The 21057-nt window shown below is 35.8% G+C and overlaps 1 protein-coding gene across 3 annotated transcripts in view; it reads right to left on the bottom strand.

The window, feature by feature from the left end:
- LOC150090971 (zinc finger CCCH domain-containing protein 10-like) overlaps window positions 1-21057 on the bottom strand; it is a 1521236-nt gene that overhangs the window by 1090535 nt on the left and 409644 nt on the right. For 2 of the 3 annotated variants that reach the window (XM_090373667.1, XM_090373676.1), the window contains exon 2: window positions 10991-11513. In XM_090373667.1, the coding sequence (XP_090229793.1) occupies window positions 10991-11513 (523 nt within the window). Of the gene's footprint in view, window positions 1-10990; window positions 11514-21057 lie in introns of those variants that run through there. The other variant, XM_090373700.1, reaches the window with a different exon arrangement.

Raw genomic sequence — 21057 nt, 5'->3', positions numbered from 1 at the left:
GATGCAGAAATTTAAGTAATGAAACAAAGAGCAAAAATATCTTTTGCTGACGTTGCTTGAGGGTAGTAGATAAAGTTAAACATCCCCGGGAAGAATAACAAACAAAAGAGAAAAGTTTTCCTTCGGGCAATGCAGAGTTTTGTTTACGAGGTGTTGAGCAAAAAAAGCTCGTACTTTAACCTACAGTACAAAATAATCAGTGAAAAAAATTTCCAAAGAATTAAGGATCGTTTTAACTTTCCAAGCTGAAAAGAAGAGTGCACAGTGCTTTCATTAAGTACGGTTTTGGTTATCGATTTCTCGTCTCTTTAACGGGCCAAGGAAAATGTTACCATTTCATCCAATGAAAAACAAAAATTCCTTTTTTACACTTTCATAAAATCAATAAATTATTACTCAAACTCCAAAATGAACGGTTTTTTTGCATTAATGATTCATAAATCAATATTTTGCTTTTTTGTGTACTTTGTTATTTTGTATAGATTACTTCAACATTTGCGACTTCATTTTATCGACGTTTTATGTGAAAGATTTCGTATATAGGCTTTAATTTGACCATGATGTATATTTTATAAATGAGTGAACCAAAGCATCAGATGGATAAGCTATTCGCTTTTCGTGAAGCGATAATTCTAAAAATGTTATGCAAGGACATTAAAATGGAAATGAAGCGCAGCAGTGAAGATAAAGACGAGTTGCATAAATTTCATTTCCAGTAGGAGTGGCTGTTAATGTGTCAGTGGTGAAGACAGCATAAACATTCAGCAAAAGTAGGCTCTTCAGCAAAATAAAAAAGAAAAATATATAAAAAGTTCGTAGCTTCGTGTAGAAATAAAAACAATGAAATTTTAATTAAAATTTGTTTCGTTATTGGTCCCTTATATAAATCAATAAATTATTACTCAAACTCCAAAATGAACGGTATTTTTGCATTAATGATTCATAAATCAATATTTTGCTTTTTTTACTAACTGCAAAAGAAATCCATGATAATATTATGCATATTTTGAGTACATCTGTTCTCGTTACCATAGCACATTGTGAAAAAATGGACACGAGAATTCAAACGGCGAAGAAAAAGTGTCCAAGATGACCCTTTTGGTGAGCAACCACGAAAGGCTGGATTTCTAAGAAAACATTGATGCAACACACGACATGGTAATTGTAAATGGGCAATTATCAATCCACAAACAGCACAGGTGTAGGAATTTCATATGAATTGTGCAAAACATTCTGATAAAAGACTCGGTTTAAGTTTTCTTCAGGATGGTTGTCTCCCATGGGGTGTGGCACATAATCTAAAACGTGGTCGGCGCAAGAATTCCTCATTTGTAATCACGGATGAGACATAGATCCATCACTATCGGGCTAAGCCAAGTAAACAAGTGCAAACAATGGAAACACATCTGAGTTCACAGCCTCCAAAAAAAAAAGAAACAGTATCATCGGCTGAAAAGGTGATGCCGACAATATTTTTGGATTCCAAGAGAATCCCGGTGGACTATGTTCCAACACATCAAACTGTAACAAGAGTTATTATGTCATCAATTACGATATGCTATCAAGTCTAAAATAAAATGAATACCGATAAAAGGTGCCTTGTTTAAAGGGGAAAATGCTCATCCTCCCCCTCTTGGTAGCACAGTTGGTAGGACCGTTATCTTTCCCACATGGGCAGAAAGCACCTGAGTTCGAATCCCCTCGATGACGGGAGGAATTTTTATTGGTCTTTTTCACAACGTGGCTGATTTATTCGGTCTCAGAAGAGGGTAGCATGGTTTATTCTCGTAGAAACTCGCGTTTTTCGTCTAGCAAAGAAAAAATCGACCTCAGAACACACATAATTTATAAACAATATACATGGAGCAACAAGGCCTTAGTCGCCCATGTTCCTAAAACCCAATAACAATAACAAGCTCCTCCTCAAACATCAGTAAGTATTAGAATTGCTGCCGCACTCATCTTATTCATAGAGATATAGTCTTCTATATCTCTATGAATAAGTCTAATAAGATATTGTCTTCTATATCTCTATTCATAGAGATATAACAGACTTCTCTTTGTTTCTCAAATTTAACTTGGGTAGACAAGACTTCATGGCAAATGAATAGATCATATAGTGGGATACAAGACTAGCACATAATACACCTGAGCCATGTAGTGTAAGTTGTTGTTACACCTTCACCCAATATTGATCAGTCTCTGTTTGGCAGCCCAATCGTTCTGGCAAGTTTATACTCCGAAAGTCTTTAACACACTTTTAAGTCAATGACAATATATTTTACTTCGCGGTGGTTTTAATAAGATTTTCTGGTCCTTCTGTGCAGGTTTACCAATCTTAACACATTATCGTGAAAAAAAAAAGCCGACATCTGACAATGTGTGGATTGAAAACAGTCTTCGGATAAAAGTACTCAAGCTAAACCAATTGCCTCAGCTAATGAACACTGATCAGATTAACGATTATTCCAAATCTAATCACTGTAGTAACAGTTCTTCAGTAATTACTAAGAAAGGTGAAAGCAATAACGATTTTAGTGAACTCGTAACACTAAAAGGCTTCCCTTAAAGTAATTTTAGACAATTTTATTTAATTATTTGAATACCATTAAAGAACTTTATTTCAATCTGTTGACAATTCATAATGATCAAATGAGTTCTATTGCTAAATGACTTACTGAAATTAAATCATTACATAGAATAAAGAATTTTTATGAAATCGCATTTCGTAGTCAAGAATAGAGATTGGAACTTTGAATATGTGGGAGTTCCTAGTTAGGAAATATGTGAAGGTACTTTTAATCATTCTGAAGTTAAACTATGCACTCTTCTCGCTCTCTGTCTCCTCTTAAGCGAAAAATCTACCATTTCTAAGAAGCAAGCACCTTAAATACAAAGTCGTACAATTAAGTTCCGAGACCAAATCAATTTAAAGAAAACTGCTTTTAATATTTTCGTAGTAATCACCTTGGGCCGATCCATTCTTATGAGATCGCTCGTAGAGCTGTTGGAAAATCATATCAACTTAATGTTTTACACCCATTGTCAACCTTTGATATCGACATTGCATTAAATAGTTTTAAACTGTGTTGTTGTAAAATAAGATTATTTTTTTATTCTTTCAAGTATTTCACATCTAAAGTTTGTGAAACTCAGGATGACAATACCTAGCCAACAGAATACGTAGCGCTCCTCTCGCCTCTTAGTGATTTTGTAATCATGAGGACAGGCATCATGTCACGAAGAGTGTCGCCCAGAGCACTGGGCATTGTACTGAATCAAAGCTGTGTCCCATACAGCTCTGACCCTTTCACGTTTTCTTTCCTGTTTCCAACAGAGAAAATGAACTTATTGGTCACTACTTTTTAAAAGCAGGGAGTGAGTTGTTGAATCCAGAGGCGATTTTTTTTAAGAAGACGCCCGATGACTTCTAGGCACTTCACGAAGATGATGGAAAGTGCTTCAGAAGAATTCAGGGGACAAAGATGAAAAGATCACAGCAAGGCTGAATTAAAATAGCTGTCCATTATTTTATAAAAAGCTATTCTCAATTTTCTTGAAGAACACCTTTCGTATAAAGAGAAATGAGTCCTCTCAGATACATTTATCTTTTCAGGAAATTCTTTTAATTTCCACATATTCTGCGAGGAAAATTTCTCGTTCTTTAATATGAGCATACAGCTTTCCTTTGTTTCAAAGTTTCTTCTGAAGCATATCAAAATGATGGGCAACAGACTGGTACTTTTCTAATGTTTCTATTTTCGAAGAAGACTGATTACAAGTTTCCTGTCATAAGATATGTGCTTCGTGTCTTCACAGCTTTCTATATTTGGCCAATTATCTGAGATATTGACACATCGAGCTGTCAGATGGTAAAGTTAAACAAATGTTCACCTGCTCGGAATCAGTTACACGTGGCACTCTTTTGGCTTTCTTTAATAGGGTGTGGGTTATTTTCAACTTGGCAATTACAATGTTTTTGTTTGACCTTCAGAACTTTTAGCTGCGCTAACGTCTTATAAAAGTTGAGAGAAACACTAAAATATCCATTAGAGTACCCAAACCAATAAGAAAAGCTGAAGTTCAAAAAAAAAATGGAGATAAATACCGTATGTGGAGGTTTAACAAGCAGTTTTATTTCTACAGAAATTCAACCATTTTTGTTGGGTTTTTGGACAAACTGGTATTGAAAGCAATTAACAATTTGTTGAATTCTAAATTCAAAAGAAACTGCCTGCTTGTGTTACAGTCCCTCGTTGCTCTTGTGGCGTGTGTGTACCAAGGAAAAATTATCAGTTGCGCAATGTTACCATGGTAACGTGCAGGAGACCCGCTTTCTTTTATTCTAACAGTTTCTTCCTCCATGATAATCGAAGTGGTGACTATGCAAAACCAAAATTTCATCTCAAGAAATTCTTAAAATTAAATGTATTGCGTCCTCAGTTAAATAGGCATCCAACCAATCACACCATTACTAAAGGTCTTCAGTGGTTTATCGAACCCTTTCGCTCGAAGATAAAGTACGCGATAAGGTATTAAAATATGAACTTTTTACCTGCAAGTAAAAATGCAGAACTCAAGACGTTCGAAAAACTTTTCGAAGAAGATAAAGTTAAAGTACTGACGATCCAACCATCGGGTACCTTATCGTAAATATATTATTTCTCGAAGACGCCAGCCCATCTTAGACATACGTCCAATAGTGCTTCTGTGGAAATGATTTACAAGGCATATTCCAATGCAACGCCACTATGTTATCGCCCACCGAACGGAATATCCTGAAGCAAGTTGTCGTTGATAAGTACTCCTTCAAAAGAAAGAAGAAATGTTTACCAGCCGCGTATTCTTATATCTGTTAAAGGGGAAAAACATCTGACATAACTAATATAATTATTTATTAAAGTTTACTGTTATCTGTTAAAGCGTGGAAGCACGTATCGATATTACATTTTGTTCGCAACTGGTTTGGAAGTAATGCTTCTGTTTTTATGGTTTCTTTTTTCTGAACCCGACTGCTTAATCGGGCCAACGAGTTCATAATCTCAAGCAATAATGCAGAATACTCTAATTATACTTTTGTCAGTGCAGTTTTTGAACTTTTCAGTTATTCCTTAAATAATTCAAACAACATTTTTCATTTAATGTAAAGAAAAATATATCTTCTTACTTCTCTTAGATATCTTTAAAAATAAGAAAAATCTTATACATCTTTGATGTTCTGAAAATTGACTTCTCATCGTGTTGACCCTCAAAGGCGTAGACCAATTTGACCAGCAACAACGTAGACCAGCCTTGGTATTTGAACGTCGTCAACGAAAAGGTCCAGCTTTGTACATCCCCACTCCTCATATCTTACAAGAATCTATACTTATTGGTCAAAAAATTAGAAATCTTTATTTAATTGATAGTAGGGACACCTTTTGCCCAAATTGGAGCCTGTACATATAGTCTCATGGCTTCCACTAGGTGTCTCAGGGAGTCTAGCTCCAAATTTAACCATTCTTCCAAGAAGATATTCGTCAGTTACTGTACTGTGGTGGGTAGTGAACTGCAAAGCCGAAATGCCTTTTTTAATATATCCCAGACATTTTGAATTTTTAGAATTAGGCCCCCAGCATAACTGTTAGAAATCTTGGGATGTTCCTCGAACAATCCAGATACACTTTTTCACGGTGGATAGTTGTCGTCTTGAAAGAATCCATCGCGATCCAGATAAAAATGAGGCACTGCAGAGTGAAATTGCTTTCAGCATGATATCGTGATATCGCTTCCAGTCTAGACAAGAGACAGTCTGCCTCTTCATGTGGTTCAAGCGCACTTTCACCTTAACATTCGTGCAAAAAAAAAAAAAAATAAAAGTATAAATCGAGGCTCGTCGTAAATCGAATCTTTCTATATTTTGCAGAACGAAGTGGCTTTCGTGTAGGCCCAACACTACCAAATCCTATATCCTTCAACAACCGCCAAATAATCAGGATGGAGATAGATCTTTGCTAAATTGAATTTTTCAGTCATTTACTGCCCACTTTCTATCTGATGCACAATTCGCTTTAAATTCCAGCATTCTTAGAGTACCAACTTTCTGCCGGATTCTTCCTTTCAGCGTGTATCCCCCTTTCATCTTTCGCTCATTGTATACTTTTGAGATGGTGTGCGAATGCAATATGATTTCCTTTGTTTTCTCATTTGTGGCCGCTGCCAGATGTATTCCAAGAATAGCACTTTTCTGAAAATCGGAAGGGTCAGCTACCTTTCCCATCACCAGATCGACCCCAGAGATGTACAGTATTTATTTGTCGAAGCAAACTACTATAGGTATCTATTTTTTTAGCCAATGACTCTATTAAGTCTGGTTGTTAGGAATAAGCATTAATGCCACTATGGTCATGAGGTGCTAATAAGTATGTTTGTATATTGCATGTATCTACAGCCGAAGATGAAAACCAAGATTTTCAAAATGGGGTTCAATTTGAATTCAAAATGGGATTCAATCTGAATCTGGCCTCGACAGGAGAAACTTTTTTTCAGCCTTCATTTTCATTCTGTATTCGAGTAAGTTAGGTCTGGACAAAAATTATATGGTGTTTTACTGCAACAAGGGTTTCATTCTGCAAAACAGTCAAACCAATCATAGAATACATTCAATTTACAGACACGATAATGCCTCATGGCTTTATTATCCTTCGCATTTATGAAAACGATTAAATAAGTCCTGTGGCTACAAGCTTCTGAATGTCTTTTCGAACGGCAGTAGAGTTGGTAGATCCTGATTGTTTTAACATTGGTTTTGTCCACGGCTTTTCAAAACTTAATATGCTTCATTTTCTTACACCGATGAAAAATTTTTATTAGAATTATGGTAATAAAAAGCAAGGAAGTTCGAGTAATTTAATGTACTTCAAACTTACGCTGACGCTTTACTACCAGAAATAAGATAAAAAAAATTCTCAAAACAAAAATTAAATGGCTCAATCCTTCTTAAAACGGAAATCAAGTTAAAGAAGTACAGATCTTAAGGAGAAAAGTGCAAATCTAAACCTGCAAGTGTACATCAAATTACTCACTACTTATAAGAAAAGCAAACGTCTCAAATAACAACGTTCAGGAGACTTGTAATATTAAAATTATCCGCATAAATTTTCCCTGTTCCTGCTGCTACAGATCACACTTCAAGCAACAGACCTTTGTAGACCTCTGCTCTGTCCATTTATAGTTAAGCAACTCTATATATCACTCTAGTTACTGCATCCAGGCTCACGAGGCGAAATGTTTGGATGAGTTATTACTGCTAGAAACATATGCAAAGGAAATCGCGAGAAATTTCCTTCACTCCGGTTAGAATTCAATTAAGCGCTATTTACAGTCGGCTTCTATTTATCTCCCTCGGTATCTACTCTCTTTCACAATATGAAGCAAGCTGTGTCTTTCCTACCATTCATCCTAAAAGCTTGCAGATGTAAGATACCAACAGCAATTTTTATTTCGATTTTTGAAAAGATTCGAAATTCTGCAGTTTATCTAAACCCTCTTTTGCATATTTATGTAATCAAAAGCACTGTATATTTTAAATCTACTTCCCATTTCACGAATTATGCGATGATTATGGCTCCAATCTCCTAATTTCCATATGTCTGGTTGTCATAATTCGACCCACATAGAGTTTGAATAGTCCATTGTTATTATTCATTGATTAAAACATTAAAACCTAAGAGCATTCTTCATTTAATATATGCTAAGTTTAACTCGTACTTCACCCAAACAGCAAGCGAAAACACTGATGAGAAAATTACACCTTCAAACGACCGGCGATTAGTCCCTAAAGTTTCTACACCACCTAACATACTTCTCTTCAAAAGATAACCTCGACCGGAAAATCTTCATTAATGAAATTAGTCAGGAAACATGTATCCTGTATGTTGTAATTATCTTGGTGTCAGTTTTAATTATTTCCTTTCTTCCTCCCTTCTAAGAATAACTATTCGATGGTTCTGGACCTCGAAATTGTCGCATATCTTTCAAGATGAATTTCCCATGATGCCCTGTGTTATGACTTTCACATTAACAAAGCCTTCCTTTTGCCAAACAAAACAACATAAATTTCTTTGTTTTATATTTTGAGTTCGAAGTTTTATTTCACTTTATGTTAAAGTTTTCTGACCTACAACGCCAAAATAAGTCTGTATACTGAATAATTACATTCTTATATTGAAAACTGTATCAAGTTCAATTTCTTTAAAATATTGGAACAGAAACCAAGTAAATGTTTGTAAAACACGTTGCTGAAAATGATTAGTATTTAATGTAACATTTATGTTTGGGTCTGCATCTTATCAACCGAATAAAAGTCTTCTACTTAAATGGAAGTTCAACGATATTTGCATTGAGGTACTGTTGACACAGAGCCCATTACCCAATGCGCTTCAGTTTTAATTTAACTTGTCAAAACTATAATTCGGGTTGGGATTTTCTACAACTCGTACGTTAGAACTAAAGCGAAACCTTCTACGATCAATTGGAGAATATTAGCGTTTGTATAAAGCACTCGGATGTTGTGAAATTTCTCTTTCATTACTTATTAATAAAAACATTTATTGGACCCATTAAAGACTGCAGAAAAGAATTCTTCTAGACTTGTACTTGTGCCATGCCAATGCAAAAAATAATCCGCTTTAATGCCTCTTTTTGCTTTCTGAAGATGTTACAAGTCATTGAAATAGTCGTTAGACAAAGTTATACGTTGACTGTGATCTTTCCCCCGCGAGAAGTAGTGTAGAAGAAGTCAGTGACAATGAATTATGTCCAATTTAGATTTCGAGAAGGAATTCAGCAGAGATCTGATACCAAAAATTGTTATTTCATTTGTTCATCTCAAATGCATGAGAAACTTATGTCTGTGGAAAACATTACGTCTCCTTGCACTGCTTCATATGATGCATTAAGCCCATGATTTACTGAAAACCAGGAATTGGGAGGTTACTGACAACTGATTAAAACGGTTTCAAGTCAATTCGGATGTCAAATCAAAAAGGCAGTGAAAATATGGTTTAGACAGAAGCATGCGAAGTAACTGCATACCACAATGGTATGAAAAATTATTGCACGTTCTGACAGAGGCCTAAATAAAATGGATGATTATACGGAAAAGTGCCCATATGCCCAGCCATCAGTATGCACAGTCGTTTGTTCAATGAAATAAAGAAATCTATTGATAAATAGGTAAGAAACTTATCTCGCATAAAGCTGTTTCGGTTAACGCTGCATTGTCAATAGGGAGTGTATAACCGCTTAACGTTCTTTACTGCAGCAGACGACACAAACTGTTGTCTAGTGTAGAACTATCAGCACGCACGGCATCTGCGCAGCATCCATCATCATTGTCTCAATACCCAAGATGGCAGTTGTGTACCTGTGCAAACTGAGTACATTAGTGGTTCCTAGACGCCCTGATCCCAGTGCCTTTTAGACGTCTGTTAAACCAGTCATTACTCGAACCCGAGTGTACGTTCAAAGCCAAATTTATCTGACTTACAATCCCAAAGGAATTTCATCAAATCTACTTAAGTCTAAGTAACATTCATTTAACAGGAAAATGCAATTTGGCTTTTCTTCACATGAAAGGCAGATTATAGGCGACCAATGAACATTACTCCTTGGGAAATGCAAAAATACCCTGTGGAATAATTACCTACATGGGGGGGAATAACTGCGGTGAATCGTGGTTTAGCGTTTCACCCTTTAATAAACATCAGTCAAACATGCCTTGGATCACTTCTAATGCACAGTATTTTGAAAAATTTCAGAGATCGGCAGCAATGTGTACATTATTTGTATTATATTCTAATTCTGTATTATTTGATTTTAAAAAGATATTTAATAGGAGGTAAATGTACATTTATTTATAATTTTTGTTTTTCGGAAGAAAAGTTTATTTTGAATCGAAAAGAACGCAATTCTAAATTACACATTATACCTTATTGTAAACTCGATATGAGCAAAAAGTTACTCATTCATTCGTTCATTCCTGTATAGATGTTTATAAAAAACGATAATACGCGTTATTTTTATATTCCTTGGTCTCCTAAAACACCATGCAGTTAAAAACCTTGGATTACACTATATTTCATTCGCCATGATGCTAAATTTAAATTTTCTATAATAGAGAATTTAAATGGCTGATTAAAAAATAAATATTTCTGATATCAGTACATGAAAAGCTTTTTCGTGGGCAACTTACCAAAATAATACCTTACTCTCAGCGAATAAGTCGAATTCCCTTGGATGTCGACAAAAGTTCAGTAATTTAAGACACATTAATCAGAATCCATGTTAATAGAAGTGATCTTTCTACGCATGCGTATTGCGCGTTATTCTAAAAGTATTTTCGTATTCGTTTAAATAATGAAATATTTGCTCTGCTACAAGAAAAAAGGTGAAAGAAATACTAGATTTAATAAAATGTTTAAAATTGTATTATACTCGCCCTAGTAAAACAATAATTAAATAATTACTTCTTTTCGTGAGTAATTTATATTCCTATTTTCAACAGATAATCTATAATAAATAAATAATAATAAATAATCTATAATAAATAAATAATAATAAATAATCTATAATAAATAAATAATAATAAAAAAATCTATAATAAATAAATAATAATAAATAATCTATAATAAATAAATAATAATAAATAATCTATAATAAATAAATAATAATAAATAAACATTCTCTTAAATTAAATTATTTACGTTTTTGGATACAAGAATGGTGAATAGATAGAATGCAAATTCGGAGGTGGATGTAACTCTTTTTAAGGGTCGGGCATTTTAATTTCGTCGCACAGTTTATGCTTAATGAACGTAACATGGGAACAACAGCTATCGAAGATAAGAAGGATCTGTGAGTCTGATACATCTACTGAATACGCTACATAACTCATTGGTAACAAAAAACAGCAAAAGTGAATGGCATAACGTATAGTTTGATCACTCACCTTGAAATCGGACGCCGTTTCTGCGCACGACAACCCTTCTCACTTCTCCCCCTACCACCTGTTCGTACATTGCTCTGTGGTCAGGTGCACTTCGGGATTTTCCTGCACTGCGCCACCTACTTGGTAAATTGGCACTCTGGCGATCACCTTGAGGCCCAGGCAGAGTGCCGTAAGGAGACTGAGCGTACCGATGTGAATATTCCGGAGCACTATGGGCCATGTGAGGTCTGTCTTGGGAGTCGGGATCTGGACGTTGAGAGTCTATATCAATAGGCACCGCGGGCAGAGCATATCCTATGCGTCTTAGTTCAGCAGTGTCCACTGATTGGCTGGTTGGCATACCACGGGAGCGAGAATATTTTGCTTTGCGCTCATCTTGGGATGACGATTTCTTTACAGATCTGCTGTCTGAAGCGTGATCTTGAGCCTCACCCTTCTTTCCGTCAGCTTTTTGTGAATGGGCAGGCAGGCTGGAACTGCGATGGATAGTAAACCGCTTGATGCTGAACGGCATCCCTCGGCTCTTAAAAGAAAAGAGAAAAGGATTGTTCTCAAGAAGGCATTTTTTCTTAATAACCATTAAAAACACTCATATCATGTAAATATCTCAAAATCTTGGTAGAAAAAGTTCATCTTAACCATACCTCCTATCTGTTTTGTAGATACCAAAAATAGTTCGTTTCATTTTGGGAAACAAAGTTGTAAATACCTGTCGAAGTTCGGAAAAGAACACACAACTCTTGTTGAGAAGTTTAAATTCTAAAATCTAAGGGACGATACGCCTCGCGGACGTTCACAGCTTATCATATAATGAAAAGTTCTGAAAGTTAACACACAACCCGTAAAAGTCACTTTTAAGAGGTTTCCTTTTCTTAATTTTCAAAGACACCAGCTTAACCAGAAGATACCAAATTTCTTCTTTCGAAATTAAAGAAAATTTTATTTAAAATATAGTTAGGAAAGAACACTACGTAGTTGTTTTCCATTAAGGTTATTATTATATTAAAACATCAGACCAACTCTGTCAACATCTTGGTCTGATGACTGGTATCGGTAAGATACCCGAAACGTCACCCTAATGTATAGTAATGTAGGAGTACAGTCTAATAAACTATATTATTAATTTTCATGTGGTTTTAATATAATAATAACCTTTTTTTAAATATTTTTATAAAAAACTGTTTTAAAATAACAATTATTTTCTAACTTTTTTATTATAAAAATGTTGTTATTATAAAGATATTTTTGTTTATTTTATTATTATGAAAATACTTTTATTCGTTACTCAAAGGACTTAATTACAAGAACTTCTGAACTATCTAAGTGCTTCTTACTCATTATGTCTACATTCGACAAGAAGAGCACAGCTAATTATAAACTTGGGCGCTTATTAACCAAACCAGTGAACAGAGGTGTAATTATATTAAAACACGTAATGAGTGAGGCTGAGGCCTCATCTGGAAGATTGCCAGAAAAGTTTCTTTTTATCCAAATAAATGTTTTGCTATTGTAAAGGACTATAAGTGGTTATAAAAAGACCTAAACACGTTGAGACTCTGGCAATGTGAAAATAACAAAGTGAGTAATGACCAATTTAATCTTATTATAAGGTTTTTCTCCCAATATCTTTCCTCTGAGCACAAATTACTGTAAATAAACATCTCTTTAGAGTCCACATTTTGTCATTTAAGTTTTCAAAACGCCTGCCTTTTATAATAATTAATTCAGTGTACGAACATGAACTGAAAAATTTAAAACCTGGAATTTTTCCTCAGCCTTCCCCAAAATTAACTGTTGCTGCCTGCTGATATTAAAGTTAAAAACAAACACAATTCAAATTTAGGATCACGTTGATTATTTAAAATTAGTTAAACATCTAATGCGATGAGGAGTCAATAATTCTATAAATTGTGTCCAATGGTCGGTCAGTTTGTTCGGCTGAATTCAAATTCCGACTAACGTGCCCAATATAAAAAAAAATTGCTTCTGCATCAACTAGATTCGAATTCGGGACTTAGTCACTCTCAGAAAAGCAGCTGCATACGATTTTTCTGCCTAAACCTTAGACTTTCTTTGGAAACCATGTATTGACTTATTTCCATAAAACCATGTTCAAAACCTCGTCCAGAAATTCTTGAACAGCCAACGCTCTATCGAGGGACCTCTTCCCACCCCATGGAATCCTTTTAGAGCTTGCCCAATATCTTCACAGGGAGTGGACGGCCATATTAAATGGCTTATCATGTTCTCAGACCTCAATCCAGTAGAAGAATTCCTTGGATGCTCTAGAGACAGTTCGGTTGCCAGTCAGAGGTTCAGAACTATCCCTAAGCTGGCATCAGTGCATCTAACATACCATCTTGTTGTTGGCATGATGAATCGATGTCGTCTGTATTGAAACCACCACAGAGAAATAGCATGCATTAGGATATATTACCATGGATTATCAATATGGTAATATTCACAGTTTGGTCGCTCTTGAACTCCATTTATGTTCGATTATTGAGTTTGTTCCTTAGTTTTTGAGCAACAGTAAAACACTGTCTTAATCATGAACACTAAGATAGGTGTGTGCTAAGCAACTAAGGCTATGAGGTATCAGGGTAGCAGACTCACAACATCGCTTCCTTGCAAAAGTGGCACGTCCCACTTTCGCAAGGAAGTGGGTACTCCCACTTGCGAGTACCCACTTCCATAAAGCGTGTCTATAATCCAGTCTTCTTGTTTACCATCAAGCAGATGTCATTATAATAAACAACAAATTAAGTTGACTGACCTCCCGGAAATATGCGAATCCATTATCCGTGACAGCCTTCGTAGTGGGGTGTGGATTCGATTTTATACTTTACTCGCAGCTAATTCTTCGTTCTATTTCAGTGTAGGTCGACAGCTGCAAACCTCTGCTGCTTGTGTTATTAGTCGCACGAGACAGATGCTAAGAGCACAATAACTCTGATCTCAGGCAAGCTGAATGAAAGCGGATATTGATTTTTAATCATTCATTCCTATAGCGGGTGACCTCCGTACAGGACGGTCTTGGCATTAGAAGAAAGCACGGTTATTGCACTGGTGGGTTCAATAAAGTGCGGCTACAACAAAGGAGCGGGTAATTAAGTGCGCTGGACTTAGAATGCAAGTCTTACCTACTTCCCCTTTACACTTACCCCCTCCTCTTTTCTGCTCCTTGTATTGAAAGCTGTGTCTATTAGTGCAAAGTGACTGGGACACATTTAAAACTATTAGCCACGCGAGAATTTCAATAGACATTAAACTCTAGTGGAATTTTGGCCAAAGTTAGCGAACCAATGTAAAAGATGCTTCTGGAACTATCAAATTATTGAAAATCAAATCGTATTCAGGACTTTGACTTAAAATTTTAGGGTATTTTTCACAATGTGGTTGATTTAGTTGACCTCTGCATGAATTTTTCTTCCGAAAACTGGTTTTTATCCAGCAAACAGCAAAACTACTGAAGACCACGCAGTTAATAAATTGAAGCCTCATAGCCTTAGTTGCTTTGGCACTTACCTAACATCATACCATGCGAACGTGAAAACGAACATGTCGTTTGCATTATATATCTAGAATTAAGTTAAATGATCCATTTTAATAAAAACTATCAAACAGCTGAAACAGAAGCAATACCTCTTTTATTTTAAAAGCTTTACGGATTGTGAGCACAGATAGAATATTGCCCCCCCCCCTTTTTTTTGAGATAAAGCATGAAGGTGGGTGAAATCATTCATTAGTTCTCAGTATCATGAAACATCCAGTGGATTTTGTATCTCATCACGTAAGACAATTGATTGAAAGTACAAGATGCTTCGTTAGGTGTTTAGAACTTTGTTTCACAGAATGAAACGACCAACCTTTTTATTATTTACTATTTGGTATTAGCAAAGTCCAAAAGATGTAACCGAAAAACAATAAATGATGATCTTTGTCTATGCAACCTGTAAGCCTCTTGTCATACTCCTCCCACTTACAGAAGGTACAAGAGTTTGCCCCTTATACCTCCCCAGTTGCCAATTTTTGTGTCTCATTACAATCTGAAAATTCTACCGCCATTCAGTTTGCTCAAATCCCCTCTCTCAGTGATTTATTTAAAAAGGGAATCCATATCGCTTTTATACTTGGAATACTATTAAATTTAATAACGTATTTTTTGAAATGGGGTGCTACATTTCATTCTCCTATAGCAACTGATAAAAAGTTCCTTAAACTTTTTCTTATTGCGTTCTTTAACTTTTAATAACGCTGTTCACAACTGATTAAGAAAAGGTTGGAAATAAAAATCAGGTGGGAAGAGTTTATAAAGCTTGATAGTTATTAAGAAACAAACTTTCTCATGTTAAAGTCTCCCCAGGAAGAACGGTGTGAGCCTTAAGCAAAGCCCTTTAAAGTAATTCAGTATTTTAAAGAATCCAGCCGAACCATTAAAAGAAGTTTTTCAGAATCAGAGAGATGGAGAGTATAGATTCATTGAGAATATTTTTCTGGTATTTCCTCGCTAGCTTCTGATGTATTACTATTGATGTTTCTGATTATTATTGTTATTAAAAATTAGTCAAAACTTTTAGATCGCAATGAACTGGCTGGGTGTCAACTTACAATTCTTGGAACAATATATTCAGTTAAATTATTAGTAAAATCTGTTAATATATACATTCACCATGATAATGTCCTTTAGAGTTGTATCATTCCTCAACTAGCAAGGCGGTTGCCTCATGAGGTCATGAAGTCATTCTTCTCTCTTCAGTTCATACTCCATTCTTATGAATGTGAATATCCTGAGTCGCCTCCTGCCAAGCTGGGGTTACTGGTTTAGATGCACAATCAATTGAAAGATTCTAGGAACGTACAACTGCCGATTTTTTCGAATCATCGATTCCAAACAGAAATCGATAGTTATAGTGAAGAGTTTAACTGAACTGTCTAAGAAAAGACGTTACTCTTCTGAATTAAGACTAATATATATTGGTTTCGATGATTCAATCCAGAAGAGTAGCCAATCAAATCAAAACAGTAGCACAGGGACTGTGCAACAGCGTAAGAAACGTGCATAAGTGGTATGGTGGCATGTCTTCTTCTGTATAATGAAACCTTGTAACCGGGACCAACTAGATTCAATTTTTTTAAACGAGATATCAAAACTATGCAGTGGATTTGGTTATAATCAGGTCTCTCTTCGTATCTTCCAATTCTTGCTGATTAGGAAAATGTGGCGCTTTACTTGAGGCTTATGAGGTGTAAACACAAATATCCTATTCAGCAGATTCATCATCCAATTCTGAAGATTCTTCTCTGAAAAGTGATTGGTAATTGGCAGGTCTGCATTGTATGGCACGGGAGGAGTAGACTGTTTGGAAACCAAAGTAGTATATTTATGGATATTAATCATATAAAAAGGGATGAAATAAATTCCCACGACTGCTCACAAAAAGTCGCTACAACACTTGCATCTCAACCCTCGCTTCTGACGTCATTGGTGAAGCAAGCCTACCAGTCAGATAATGATGTGCTTAGGCCAACGACCGAACACTGAAGAATACTGATCTCGCTTCTTTGGTGTGTATAAATCCCCAAAGCTTATTTGATTACGTATTAAAGCCCTCAGTCAAACTACACAGACAATCTACTGTATAAGTACGTAGTTTATGATATTTGCTCATAAAAACGAAAAATCTCATGTCACCTTTGTTAAACTCTCCTATGGGCTCACCCACGTCCACATAAGACCAGCAGTATCCTTTATCGCGAAGTGTAATATTGCAGTGAAGAAAATTTCACACAATACATATTGACTCAAATATGTTCTTGTAAAACAGAAACCATTCATCCTCTTCCTGCCTTTCCATGCGATAGTGTCGGATATCTTACAATATGCACGAACAACTAAGCATCAATACATAATAAATTTCTTATATCCCATGTCGATTTTCATTCTTGTGGGATGAAAACATAATTTCTACAATTAAAAACAGTGCAATCAGTACCCACTTCAATACCTTTCAAGTTATAAAGCAGTCAGGCTGTTAAAAGTCCAAAGCCAGTATATCCAAAATATAAGGACGGTTATTTCCAATGCAGGGTTGAGTATACTTTATCGTGGGTCATACGTTTAGGATCTATTCAGGACCTGTAGACAAACATCTATATAAATATATGGCCGAAGTCACTTTATTTTCGAATTACAGCCCTTTATGTGATCCATAACCTACATAGTGAAAAAATCCTTTTGGTCTCTGGGCAGATAAAGTACAATTAAACAACAAATCAAAAAATGGAAGTGCATCTTGGAGATACAGTATCATTCAACAAGCAAGTTTCAGATGGCGATTGTCCAATCAGCAACAGAATCACGTAACGGAATATCCTAATGACAGCACCCGAAGGACAGCAGCAGTAGAGAGCGCAGGACATGCAACTCTGTGGAGAATTTTTCCACCATGAGAACCTTTGTGTTCCACCACGAGAACCTTTTTGTACGGTGAGTGGAAAAGACTTTTCCACTCACCGTGTCGTTTTCTAACGAGACTGAAATGGCGTGATCAATTATCGCACCACTCATGCCTGGGCAGAAGAGAGTCCGCGTGCCATCATCCAGTCAAAGCACCAACAGCTATTTAATATTAATGGGCAAGAATTAATGGGTTCTGCTTAACCGGCTCTTTTGTCTTGCCTATAAGGTTAATCAGAGAATCCTCTTCTGATATTTTGAGGACTGATTACCGCGAGTTACTGGATGAAGTTTCTCTTGCTCCAACGTCGGATGTGGTTTATGCGTAACGGACTTTCGCCTCATTTAAGGCGAGATCCAGAGACCATTTGGATAAGAATTTCTCTGATAATGAATGTGCTGTGGAGACCTGCTGGCTCACCAGATCTGAATTCATTATATTTTCACCTGTGGGATTATCTGAAATCCATCATTTACGTTACGTCCATTGACAAAGTTGAAATTCTCCCCAAAGTGTGCCATATTCGAACAATACCAGATTTGCTGGGATTCTTACCTTGCCTCAAATACGCAGTCGAACTCAGGTGACTGCTCTCTTACTCCCACACTAAAATAGCGCTGACGGTATCCACTTCATAACGTGTGAGGGCACATAAGGAAGCCTTCTTGGCGCCAGTGCTCAAGATTTAACTGAAAGCTCAATCAAGAAGGTTCCTCTTCACTTATGTTTGCAGATTAAATGCCTATTTTTTTTTTAAATCTTATTATTTACGTTATATACCAGTTTTGTCTTATTATAATGTTTTATGTTATTGTTTGGTTGGGACCATTCACAAATTCTGGCTGGAACTCAAGCAATGAGGGGTGCAGAAAAACTGCAGAAATACAAATAATCACATTGGTTTAAATCCAGTGATATTGGAACCCAAATAAGTCACTTCAGGGTAGCAATTTAAAAACCACCCTGTTGTCAAAAGTCCCATTCAAGAACTCCAGGACAATTCTTGCAGTATTTAATGTTGCCAACCAAAATTTAAAACCTTTCTCTAAGAGTAATGACGTTCTTGGCACGAAAAATTTGAAACTTGAGAAAGTGAAAATAAAAGAAAAGGTATGATAAATAAAAATTCACCGCGTACATGCACATCGATACATTTCGCAGCAAACCGTTTTTGCTTTTGGCTAAGTACAAAACGAAGATTTTTGCCTGCCCTTGTACAGAATGTTTTATAGCTCTCTTGCACCTGCAGCTTTTATACTCTAACCGGAAATAAAACCAAAGGAAGTAAACAAACATCAAGATTGTTCTCATTCTTTCACTGAAAAATCTGTTTTCCCTATTCATCCCCACCCCACTGTTACTGAGTGATTTATGAACAATCTTTTAAATTTCTCAATTCTAAAAATACGAGAGTGAATGATATAGCGAAGAACAAAACTTTCTTTATATTCCTTAAGTATAAAAAAGATTTCTAAAATATGATACGAAACCATAATAAAGCGCACAACATTCAAATCAGAGAAAAAAGCATTTTAATACGAGTTCCTTTCTGTTCTGGTGTCGATCTATTCATTGATTTAACATCTTGGATGTAAGTCGAGTGCAAGTTGGGAAATGAACTGCCATCTATCGACAGAAACAGGAAGTACCATTCCTAGGCTTGATTGCTTTTTAAAGCATTATTTAATGGTGTTCCTCCAATAATTGCTCTCTTATTAAACTCTAATATACAAACGGAAATGCATAGTTGTATAATTTATCTATCTTTTAATAAAACCGATTAAGTATGATAATACTACATTTTTCCTTTCCCTTATACGATAAATAGACACAGTGACCTCTTTAGGTCTTTTCTAAACTTGTGCTTTTTATATCCATGCGTTTTAATTTTTTTTAAAAAATTGCTTTCGATTAATATTAACATTAATTAAATCCAAAATTATAACTGATGATTTTACAATAAAATACTCGTATATACATTTCATTTGAAATGTCTAGGCAACACAGAAATGGTATACCTTTCTAGGTTCTGGCTACTTGGCCGCAGGACCCTTAGTGGGACTCCATTTTACCCACCACCACCATTGGGAAGGTGAGTCAGATTGTCCAGCGTACGCTGGCTGCCGGGTAGCAGAGTTGGTATAATCACCATCATCCTATTCTGGGTGACAAAGATCTGGGTTCAAATCCCGTATCCCATGGGTCTTTTCATAAAGTGGCTGAGTTAGTCGGTCTCAGTTTAGGGTGGCATGGGTTTTTTCCTCCGGATACTCTGGCGCAATATGGCCTAAGTTGCCGATGAAACTTACAACAACCAATTAACGACACTGAAGGTAATTAAAAATATTTTAAGAGATAAACATTACCAGGGAAAGGATTACACAGTGTGTACTGCATGTTCGAATTACTTTGTGAAATTAATTTTAACACTTAAAATAACTAAAGGAAAGTTACTACAGTGAAAACGTTTTGGGGGGAATATTATTTCAGAATGATTCACTAAAAAGGTGATCTTGCTAATTACATTTTATGAAAATTCGAGTGCCAAACTGTGATTTAAAATTAAACTTATAAATATAATTCACTTAATAACTGTTTAATTACTGCACTATTTCTTGGTCTCCTTTTCTAAGGTGAATAATTCTAACTACTGAAGAAGGAAAAGCACCTGACTCTACGAAACGTATAGTTCCTTCCCACGATTATTCCATCAACCTTTCAGTTCTTTAGTGAAATAAACCCCTATTCGCGAATTAAGATCGTACTGAAAGAGCTATATGGCAGACTTCAACTAAGAGGAGAGACTTCACCGCACTCACTCCTTGGAAGGAATCCGCTCAAAGAAACCCCACCGTGAAAGAGAAGAAGTCTGTGTTGTATTGGAAAGGGTGCTTAGATAAAGTTGGAGATTATTTTAGAGTGAGGTTGAAGTTGAAGAAATTACAAAAAATTGTAAGGAAATGTTTAGTATTGAGTTGGATTATTGGTCGAAGTTGTAGAGAGAATTGATATTGCTAAATTAAGAGAGATATCTGGAATTGTTGGTATTAAGTTAGCTTATGGATTGCTGTTGTGAAAAGAAATATGAGGCGAGTTAGAAAAATGAATACATTAAATAAATGCCAGTTAGGCATATACTTGTAAGTAGTTTTGTATAATAGATGACTTTGTTTTATCATATTTGTCTCATTGCTCTTGAGAAACTGACAACTCACGTTTATACACTGGTGTGCAAAATTTAAGGACCAGTCAGGTTTTCACCTGTAGCTTCTCACAGGAGTGGCCTGAATATGGGAAAAGCATACCAAAGGAACCTCGTGAGATAAATAAATGATGAAAGAAACAACACGGTACAGAGGGACTTGATTCAAAAATGGCAACATAGCACTGGCTGCCATGATACAGATGCATCACTGTCAAAGATGGAACAAAGGGAAGAAGTGGTCCTCAGTAGAAGATATGGCCACCCCTAATGTCGATGCAGGCTTTGCACAGCCTGTCCATATTTAGAACAATGTTGTTGATAAGTTCTTGCGTAACAACGTCCATTCCTCTGTCAGCGCCATCTTCAGCTGGTGAACATTTTCTGGAGGGTTATTTCCTTAA

The sequence above is a fragment of the Mastigoproctus giganteus genome, chromosome 1, assembly GCF_048544385.1.
Source record: "Mastigoproctus giganteus isolate SK-2022 chromosome 1, ASM4854438v1, whole genome shotgun sequence".
In the NCBI taxonomy this organism is placed as follows: Eukaryota; Metazoa; Arthropoda; class Arachnida; order Uropygi; family Thelyphonidae; genus Mastigoproctus; species Mastigoproctus giganteus.
This window is presented reverse-complemented; position numbering and strand designations above follow the sequence as displayed.